Below are 10,761 nucleotides of genomic sequence, written 5' to 3'. Positions count from 1 at the left end.
TCGTTCCTTCCTTTCAACTTTGTCTTTACTCTCTTGCTTGTGTCAAATCTGACCCACTCTCAGTGCATTTATTTTTTACCCTCTAACCTCACTCTTCCATAAGCTGAGATATTGGCCTGAGAAACTCTTTAAAAAAAATTATTTAAAAAAAAATGGAGCAAATACAGGGGGAAAAACTGCAGTGACATTTAATGTAATAAACAACTGCCTCTTGCAATGAAATGACCATTAGGTCAGTCATTTAAAAAGTTGACATTTATGAACATTTGTACAAATTCATTTTCTCTTTTTCATGAGTGGACCTCCCACTGACAGGCTGTGTGGCTCAGCTGAGCATGTGGATGTTTCTGGCGTTCTGGTTTCTGGCTGGGTACGCAGGCGCTGGTGGAGATAGGGGTGTCGGGTGCTTTCCAAGGAATGGGGTTACAAAAAGCTGGTGTTTGACAGATGCTGTGGCTGAAATAGTCTGTGGAGAGAAGTGGTTGTTGATAGTTAATTTAGTTGTTTCAATCTCAATCACCTGCCTTAATGAGCATAAATGGTGGAAACTTCCTCATTTGGGAGAAAAGTTGATTTGCATGAAGGCAACCAAATATGGCATGAAACAATATCCTGGTGATCAGCCAAGAGTAACTGAATTGTGGAAGAAAATTATTGCTTCAAGTTTTTGCATTCGTTGAGGATTGCTGAAATGAAAACCTACGAGTGGCTATGATTAAAGGCCGAAAAGCTAGTGCATGTTTGGTGAGGTATTTGAGCAATAAAATGTATAGAAAAGCAAAACTTCAATGCAGTTAAAGAGCAGGTTCTTGCTTTGGTAATAAAGCGAGGACCATTTTGAACTAGACCCATGTAATGGCATGGCACGGCCTCAGCCTGAAGTGCCCCGCCAGTCTCTAAATCCCCGAACTTGGGCTGGCAATGAAGTCTTTCCGTTGTCTCCCTTTTCAAAAGTGGCTTTGCACCATGATCTTGATTGTATTAAAACAGAGGATCTGGACGAGGAGTATCATTCAGGAGGAAAATGTTCATACAGGCCATGTCAGTTAAAAACAACAGCCAATCCCTCAACCTCTGTAGATAACAGGAATGCTTAACGTTGGTGATTTCAACATTTAAAAAAATTAATCTTATCTTATATGTGCAACACACAAGTATCTTTGATGCGAATATTATAAGTGAAGCACGATATACGTCGTATCCAATGACATCACATCACTCCAGGATACAAAATGTGTCCGCCGTTACGGGAAACAAGCTAAGGCTAAGCCGCCCGGCAGACACACGTGCAGATCAACACTGAAATACATCAATCAATTCTGAGTCTAGCATCGGGAAATACTTACGACCTGATGACATGGTCGCTATACATGCCTGCTCGTATAAACACCATGCTTTGTCTGCCGTAATGGCGGCAGCATGGTGCAGCCTCGTTCTCAGACCAGAAGTGATGTCTATTGCATCATACTCCTATTCCTTAAGGATACTTTATATATTTATGTTTGAGGAAAAATTCACTGTCCTGTAGCTACAGTTGTAAGCTGTAGAGTTCTGGAACATGGCGAGGACAAGATGCTAGGCCACGGAGGTGTTACAGCATACACAAATGGCCCTCCCCCCCCCAGCATGAATAATCACCTGATGTGCCCCCTGGATGCTGCAATGTTTGGTCAGAATCCCGAGTTAAATGCATTGCAGTACATGCTGAGCTCTGGAAATCTTACCGACAAGTTGTCCGTTGACATAGGCAAGAGCATGTGGTTTAGGCCGAGACCGATGCTTTATTTTCTGTTGCCATGAGTGGAATGCTTGCTCTGCTTCTTCCTTCTGCTTCTGCTTCTCTTTGTCCATCTTTTCTGTCTGCTCCTGTAATGTAGACGAGTCAATCTGCATGACAGGTTTTGATCGGCTTCCAAGTTTTCCACTCAGTTTTACCGAGCCATCTTTCTCGGGAAAGATCTGAAAGTTTTTAACCGAAAAATTGTGGTTCCAGACGTAGGGATGTCAGCTGCTGTTATATTAAAACAACAAAAAAAAAAAATCATTTCAATCCCTGAAACACAAAATGACAAACTTGTTATTTATGAGCCATATCAGAAATCATGGGATGCCGTTTGTTTAATATTATCGTTACCGAGACCGTTTGCTTTAAAAGTGACAAGCAGAGCAAGTTTGGTATGTGTGTGTATCTCAGGTGTGTTCCATTCCCAAGCAGTTGATACAGAACGGTGGGCTTGGCAAGCGATAGCAGGCCACTTGCTAACAGACCACATTGTTGATAGAAAGAAAACTTTTAGTTAGAGCTTGGTTATGAGTCCATCATGGATTTGAACATAATCTGGCCACCTGGAAACATTCATTTTTTTTTAAATCAAGATCTAATATCCTGAGTGAACAGGTTAAGTTGATATCGAGTTTCGAAGCTGTTTTAGGTTCTAGTTCCCCTTTGATATAACTTGCATTGAAAATCTGAGCACAATATTGTGATATTTCTTATAGCTTTTGATCTGTGCAAAGTTGTCAAGCAGCTCAGCAGTTTGTGTTTGGGCAGCTCAGATACATCATACTTTTGAAGTTTCGATTGCTGCAAAAATAATTCTGCAATAACAGGGTTATATTGGCCTTGGGATAATCATTTCAATTCCTGAAACACAAAATGTTTGGTCAGCTAACAGCTTGGTCCCGACTTCCGAAACCACAATTTCCAAAAGGAAAAAAAAACAAAGAGTTGGGTGTTAAAACTTGGGGTTTTCAATGAAAGATGTCTAGGGTCATGTGTGCCTAAAAAATGGAATTGGAGATGGTCCACTTAAGGACCTGCTATCAAAATACATTTAGTGAACATTGATTTCAGGAGGCTTCATCATGTGGGCACCTCAAAAATGAAGCGTCCTCGTGAAATGTGGTTATTCAAGTTGATATTGGAACTATAAAGCTCGATGTTCGTTTTGACTCTCAAAGTCCAAGAACAATGATGTGCTGATACAAGATAACTCACCTTCTTCCTTTGGCTGTGCTCCCTTTTCTCTGCTTGCTTCCCCTCCAGCCAGGCATTGTATTTCTGCAAGGCTTTGTCATGGGCCTGCCTCCTTTCGACAGCTTTTGTTTCTTCCGCTGCCTGGGCCTTCTGCTCTGCCAACGTTTTTTTCAGCTTCATCTGGGAAAAAAAGTCACATGCACAGACCTAGTCGATTTGCAGAATGGCACACTTCATTCATCCTCTGAGCGAAGTTTGTGAAACGAGTCACAAATCTAGAAAATTTGGTGGATCCTGTATAATAATGCAGCTTAACTTTCTTGCTACGTGAGGCCATATCTAAACTCAAGATCACTTTGTCTTATTCAAGGGTCAAATCCACCTCTGAGTCTTTCAAGCGAACCCATTCCTTGTGCTTCTGCTCTGCACGACGTTTCCTCTCGGCTTTGTCGGCTTCTCTACGCCTCGCGTCGTCCTCTCGCCGTTGGTCCTGCATGCTCAAAGTGCAATCACACCAGGGTTCTTGGAGCAAAGCTGGTTTGTAATCGGGGCATGTTTATGGGAAAAACCGAGCTTTGCTTATTTGGTCATGCTCCATGTCAAGTTCCAAAATTGTTTCCCACCTCCTGGGCTTGCTTCTCAAGCCGCTGCCGTTGTTCTTGAACCTTGCATACAGCCCACTGTTCCCAAGGTGAGAGGTTGAGTGATGAAAGAAGCACAGAGAGCTTGACTGCAGTGGAGCACTGTCTCGTCTTCCCATTTTTCTCTCTGCTCCGAGGAGGTTGGGCATTGAGAAACCAAGGATCTCGCATTATTGTAATTTGAACCAAGTAATCATGAAGGAAATAAAACTTTTGGGTGCAGTTCCAATGAAAGACCAGTTGAAATTTGCACACATCAATCAAATTTGACAATTATACTGCATGTAATGGTAAGAAATATGAATTTATTGCAATGTAGCTACAAACGCACCGTGGCACTGAATCTTCGTGATTTCCAGTAGTCCCATGACTTGGAAACGTACGGTTTAGTTCACAAGGAGGGTGCAGATCCTGGTTTGAGCCCAATGGTGCAGAAGAAGCCAAAGAGCTTGTTGACCCATTGTCTGAATAATTGGTGGAGCTTCGCATGAGGGTCGAGTCCTGGCCCGGGCTGGCCATAGCGCAGCAAGGGCAAATGTCCGGTGGGCCGGTCCACTCCAAGGGCTGGTCTATGTGGGGAAATTGCAAATGTGATCAGCATTAAAAAAATTAAAAATATATACACACATTACACAATATAGTTCTTGTATTAAAATATTTTTATTACCTCGGATTGGCATTAACTCCCACATTTGGTGCAGTGATACCAAGGAACTACTTGAATGCAGCTGTTACACACCTTCATACATCGCTGCATGTAGGTCCGTTGGCAAATTACTTTGTGACCCCTGGGTCCAGAAGGAAACTACTCAGACTGTCCGCCTTTGTCGATTTTCGTATTTGCCTTAACACGTATCACTTCATGGTGGCATCGGTGAAAGGACATATCAGAGGATCCGTGGCAGAACTGAACCTACAAAAATGTTTGGGAGGTGAACTCAAGTGAAACGTTGAGACATAGCCAGCAGATATTACGTCGAGATGTCCATGGATGGTACAATTACCTTACCAGCATGGCATACGAGTGGTGCCAGATCGCCCCACGCTTAGAAACCGCCGCAGGACAACGGCTGAACCACCACAGCACTCACTGTGTACACAAAACAGTAACGAGGCTGAGCCCAAGTCCAACACATGGGGCCGATGATAGCAAGGCCGAGTCCAAGTCCAAGACACGCAGAGCCGATGACGTTCCGTGACAACACCAAACATCCTTCCTCACCAGCCCATGTCTTTTGGACCAGCCAAAATAGGCTAATAAGATCGTACGGCCAAATCCCACCAATACGTCACATTCCAAATTTATCGTACAACAAATTTCAAAATTTTCTTTAACGAATCATGAACAAAAAAAAAAAGACAACAAACAAAAAAAAAACGAAAAGGGGGGAGGGAGGGGGCCTGAAAATTTAAGAGAAAAAAACAAAAGTTTCTAGAGTAATGCTGCAAATTGTGCAAAGATAACCAACCTATTTTGTCTTAAATCTGCTGACTAATGCAGCTGGTGGACCTGAGGTTAGCGCAGAAGCTAGCACCGAGGTAGAGTTAAGGACTGGGAGTGTGACCGAGGAAGAAAAGGCAGCTGAGGATGCTGCTGCACCCACCACAGGTTGTGCAACCGAGGAGTCTGAAACACAGCATCTGACTTTCCCTGACCAACCTCAATTCCCCGACTTTCCCTAACTTTCCAGGTCAATGGGAACAGCTGATGATCAGCGAGAGCAGGTAGAAAACAATGTGATTGAGGAGGGTTGTTTCAGCAAGGCACAACGGAGGATGAGAATGGGAACAGTAACTCCTGACAGACAAATTGCATTTAATTACCTTGCTCGTCCCTATTCAACTAAGCTAACATTTTTTTTCAAATACCATTCAAATCAAAATACTACCAAGAGCATTGTGCAGAAAGTGCTCAGATGTAAAGACAGAACTAATCACAAGTGGCTGACCTGCTGCGCAGAAAAGCATTCTTTATTTTGCTTGGTGTGTTTGGCATTTTCTCGTTCCGATGCAATAAATTAAGTAATAGATGGAATGACAGGCTTGAGGTATGTGTAGCGGTGAGTTGGGAACCACAAAAAAAAACAAAGTCCCATGCATGGAGCTTGTACACAATCGTACTTTTTGTTGGCCAATGAGGCAGATATTAACAGTTCGATGAGCTGTAATCAAACGTCTGTCCACCAAGAGCAAGTGCGCAAGAGGCGATACTGTTGCGGGGCCGGGTATCGGCTGCGAGCACGACCACCAGATGGAGCTGCAGGGTCGACTCCGCCAATCACCCGGAATGTATAGGTCGTCACCCCAGATAACTCCGGAGCTGACGGGTCCCTTATCAGACCGAAGTTCGCCAATATTTTGATGGCGTGAGGTAGGGTCCACTTGTCTAACTAATTTACCTAAGTACTCACGCCATCCAACTACCTGGGAAATTCACCGTCGACGATGCTCGTACAGAACGAGTCGCTAGCGTACTCGAACCGTGTGCGATCCGAGCGGATGGTAACAGAGCTTTCGTCGGTCCAAATGTCCCTGTTACAGCGGCAACAGCCTGGCTAATTCCCAACACACAGCATGTCAAACCAATAAAAGAAACACAAAAACGAACTGATACATTTAACACAAGGGTTTATTTATAATAGGTGGGGAAGGAGGGGAGCACGTATGAAGCAGAATTATCATGACTAATAGAAATGAAATGCAAATAATGTACAAGGCACTTAACAGTTTTACTTATAGACAGGCGCACGCGCGCGCGCACACACACACACACACACACACACACACACACACACACACACACACACACACACACACACACACACACACACACACACACACACACACACACACCCCAATGGTCTTTATTGAAGTCTTCCAGCTTGTGGAAAGGGAGCTGGAGACCAGAGCCTGCACTTGGACCTGTCCACCTCGTGTGGTCTTCGACAATCCGGCTTGATGGGACTCGAACCCGCAACACGATGCCACTCCAAGCACCATGGACGGAGGAAAAGCGTCGGATGCCAGGCACTGCCAAGCCGACCAGACCAGACAAGTCGATCTCCGGCACCTCAAACCCGATCACTGCCAAGCCGACCAGACCAGACAAGTCGATCTCCGGCACCTCAAACCTGATCACTGCCAAGCCAACACTGACGCTGACGTTCACACTTGTAGGGTGAATATACTGATTCTGTCTCACTTTCCCCCATGTTTATGAATGGGGGATTCTCAGCAATTCATTTTTTTTTTTTCGCTAAAAAATAAACCCCCTTTTTATCCCAAGGTATATTTATTTGTCTCCCCTTTTAACCTTGGGGCACTTTTTTTTAAATAACCAATGCAATAAGATAAAGATTTGTTCAAGTAGTAAAGTAGTAATGTGATTTGTTAAAGGTGATTCTAAAGAAATATCTGAAACATGTAAGCCTCGGGGCACTCTTTTTCAAATAAGCCATGCATATTGTTTCGCTCACTCATTGAACCTATAAAGATTTGTTTATTCTCAAATTCCTTCAATAGTTTAATTTTCTTTGCACAATAATCCCCATCTAAAATATTTAAAAATAAAACAGTTGAATCTTTATATTTTTTAAGATACCCCTTTTGTGCCATTACGAAATGATAAAGTTCTCTTAATGCTCTCGTCTGACTACCTCCTGAGCTCCGATTATTTTTTGCATAAGCTCCACCCACTTTTGCTAAACCCCACCCACTTTTCGTGAGGTATTTTGCATAAGCCACGCCCATTTTCCTAAGCCCCGCCCACTTTTACTAAGCCTCGCCGACTCTTAAACATCATTTCCAGTTCATCTCTGACTCACAAAGAAATCACTACAAAATTCTAGAATGTTATGGTTTTGAAAAATTTCCCAACGAAGGCTTGTCTGGGCTTGCCCAGGCAATTTTCAAACAATTCTCCATTTTGAAAAAAAATTTCTCCATTCTAACATCTGACTCACAAGGTTTGCCTGGGCTTGTCCAGGGAATTTTCAAAGAATCCTCCATAAAAAAAATTCTCCATTCTAACACAACATTACAACATCTGACTGTACAAAACAACATTACAAGATCTGACTCACAAGGCTTGCCTGGGCTTTGCCTGGGGTTGCCCAGGGAAACCAGTCTTTCTGTATATAAGCTTCAAGCCCAGACTCCATTTTAAACATTTTTTTTTTTTACTTTCATTGAGAATGGAGTGCTGTGTTGACTTTGGGGTTCCTTGGAGTTCTACTACTTGTATGGAACTAAACCTTCAAGTTGATGAACTGGATTCAAACCTCTTATCCATTGAGGTAAGATTTTATTTTCCTATTTACAGAGTTTGATTGAAGCATACTCATTTAATAATTAAATCACTTTATTAATATATTATTATTTTCTCTCACAGGAAATTGTCTCTGAAATACAAAATGAAAATACTGTTTTTGCCACAACTTGGGACGAAATTGTTGGTTTGGTTGAAGACCTTGTGAGCGACCAAGACCCACAGAACGAGCTCGTCCTTGATGACCCAACCAATGAGTTATACCTTGGAGACCAGCAAAATCCTGAAAGAGTTTTACAGCAATAGTACTCATTGTGAGTTATCAAGACAATACCCACTGAACAAGTTATACCTTGATGAGCCAGAATACAAGTTTTACCTTGGAGACTCACAAATTAAAAAAAAAAAAAAAAAAAAAAATTCAGTAAATGAGTTCTGCCTTGATGGTTTAAATGACTACCTTGGAGACTCGGGAAACGGGTTATGCCAAGATGGTTCTAAATATGGAACCGACCTTGGAGACTCACAAATTTCAGACATTTTGAAAAATGGAGATTTCCTTGATGATCCACAGTTATACTATGTGAGATCTATCACTGAAACCCATAAAATTGGAAAAATGGAGTTTTCCTTGATGATCTACAGTTATACTATGTGAGATCTATCACCGAAACCCACAATATTTCTGGAAATTGTGGTTCTACCTTGGAGTCTTGCATAGATGGTTATATTTTTGGAGACTTGAAATGTGGGTTCTGGCTTGATAACTCACAATGTGATACGTATCTTGGAAACTCAAGAGGAATGTGGTTATACCTGGGAGACTTGGAAAGTTGGGTTTATTTTGGAGACTTGAAACGTGGTTTCTACCACGCTTTGGGATCTAAACCTATCGATGTAGTTCTTTCTTGGATGGTGCTTGATGAGAGCAATATCAAGAAAGTTCTGGGAAGAAAGTGCAGGAAAGTTCTTACTCCTTTCTACTTCATCAAACCTGAAAGCCTTAAAAGACAGAATTGGAAGAAGAGAAAAAAACATTAAAAAAATATATATATTGTTAGTTCTGGGAAGAGTCTTAAAAGACAGAATTGGAAGAGAAAAAAAAAAAACATAAAAAATATATATTGTTGAAATACGTATTGAAAAAAAAGACTGTGTTGGGCGAGGGTTGGGTTGGGGTTGAGATTTTGAATGTGAGGGTTGGGGGGTTGGGATTTTGAATGTGAGGGTTGGGGGGTTGAGATTTTGAATGTGAGGGTTGGGACACACACACACACACACACACACACACACACACACACACACACACACACACACACACACACACACACACACACACACACACACACACACACACACACACACACGATAAGCCTTGACTATTAAGTTGAGGATTCTGTGTTTTGGGTTCACAGATCTAAGAACATCCCCCCTTAACACACATTATACATGGCAGATGCCACCTGTTATACACCTCGGACTTGGCCCTCAAGTGTCCACAACGGTGTATAGTAGAGGGGAGTGAAGCGCCAACCAATTGCTCCCATGGGTATTATCTGCTTAATTTTGTCTTTTGTAATTCCTGTGAATAAAATGAACCTAAAATCTCTTCCCCTTCTAAATCATATACCTTATAAGTCCAAGGAACCGTATCTATTACATCAACAATTTTAAAAAGTTCGTTCGTCCATCGTTTAGTATAACCCTTTTCAAAATGAGATTTCCATCTATATATTCTTACGATATCACCAACTTTGAATTTAGGTTTTCTGACATTAATCTCTTTTTCATATTTAAATTTTGTAAATGTTTCTGATGGTTTCATATTCGTTGACGTGTGAATCGTGTCATTATGCTTATCCACAATATCCTGAATAAAAGATGACCATTGTTGTGAACCGAGTTGTGTGAATTTTTTATATAGTCTCTATTTTAAGGTACGATTAAAACGTTGAATAACAATGGCTTTTCCTTCATTAAAAGTACTGTATAATGTAATGGTGTTATTTTTTGAGAAAATTCATAAATGTCTTGTTATAAAACTCTCCACCCTCATCAGTCCACAATTTTTTAGGTTTTCTCTTACTTTTATTAAATATCTGTTGAAAAGCTAGCATAAGAGTATTACCTGTTTTGTTTTTTAAAGGGACAACCCACGCGTATCTACTCCTCAAATCAATAACAGTTAAAGCATACTTGTACCCCTCATCATTATTGAGTTCTATCAAATCAGCAGACCAGATATAATCAACTTCCTTGGAATAAACCTTCCAGCTATGAAACTTTGTGAATATTGGTTTATGTAATTCATCAGCTAATTGCTCTTCAGTCTTAATGACATCATTAGAGCCTATAAGTTTTTTGAATTTCCAAGCTCAAGTGTCAATTTAGCACGAATCATCTTCTTCACGATGAACCTATCAACTTTTTCTCACAAGGTTGGATTTTGTATCAGACAAAATTATACAACATTTCTCTATCGGCTTCCTGCTTTTCTTCCAAAGTTGTGGTATTCCCATAATCAATATCGTGTCTCATGCACACTTCATCAACCCTATTGATGGGCTTACTCCATAATTTAGGATTGTCTGCCTCATCTAATCTTTTATCGAAGTTTGTGCCTGGACCACAGAAAGAATACCCTGGTAGATGTAATTCCCCTGGTATTCCAGTAGTTGTAAATTTACTTCCTGATAAAAACTTTTGTATATCTCCTCGATGTGTGTTTCGAAATAAGTTGGCTCTTTTTTGAACCACACACCGAACATGTCCCTTTTTGTATGATCCTACTATTTTTACTTTTAAAATATGAAATATTTTTAGTATAAGTTTTCTTTTTACATTTGAGACAATAACTCATTTATTTATGAGAAAAA

At 41.1% G+C, this 10,761-nt stretch overlaps 1 protein-coding gene across 4 annotated transcripts in view; it reads right to left on the bottom strand.

Moving 5' to 3' along the window:
• Positions 1 to 172: 172 nt before the first annotated feature.
• Positions 173 to 10,761, bottom strand: part of LOC147029759 (uncharacterized) — a 31,593-nt gene continuing 21,004 nt past the window's right edge. The window contains exons 1-8 of one of the 4 annotated variants that reach the window (XM_085873080.1): positions 4,628 to 4,708; positions 4,358 to 4,531; positions 3,950 to 4,187; positions 3,601 to 3,745; positions 3,360 to 3,467; positions 2,999 to 3,157; positions 1,725 to 1,866; positions 173 to 995 (exon numbers count right to left, since the gene is read on the bottom strand). In XM_085873080.1, coding sequence (XP_085729206.1) covers positions 982 to 995; positions 1,725 to 1,866; positions 2,999 to 3,157; positions 3,360 to 3,467; positions 3,601 to 3,745; positions 3,950 to 4,187; positions 4,358 to 4,367 — 816 coding nt within the window. In that variant the 5' untranslated portion in view covers positions 4,368 to 4,531; positions 4,628 to 4,708 and the 3' untranslated portion in view covers positions 173 to 981. Of the gene's footprint in view, positions 996 to 1,724; positions 1,867 to 2,998; positions 3,158 to 3,359; positions 3,468 to 3,600; positions 3,746 to 3,949; positions 4,188 to 4,357; positions 4,532 to 4,627; positions 4,709 to 10,761 lie in introns of those variants that run through there. The other 3 variants (XM_085873077.1, XM_085873078.1, XM_085873079.1) reach the window with 3 other exon arrangements.

This window comes from Eptatretus burgeri, chromosome 3 (genome assembly GCF_056783735.1).
Source record: "Eptatretus burgeri isolate ZD-2024b chromosome 3, Ebu_testis_v1, whole genome shotgun sequence".
Lineage (NCBI taxonomy): Eukaryota > Metazoa > Chordata > Myxini > Myxiniformes > Myxinidae > Eptatretus > Eptatretus burgeri.
Note: the sequence above shows the minus strand (reverse complement) of the source record. Positions and strands in the feature narration are given on the sequence as shown.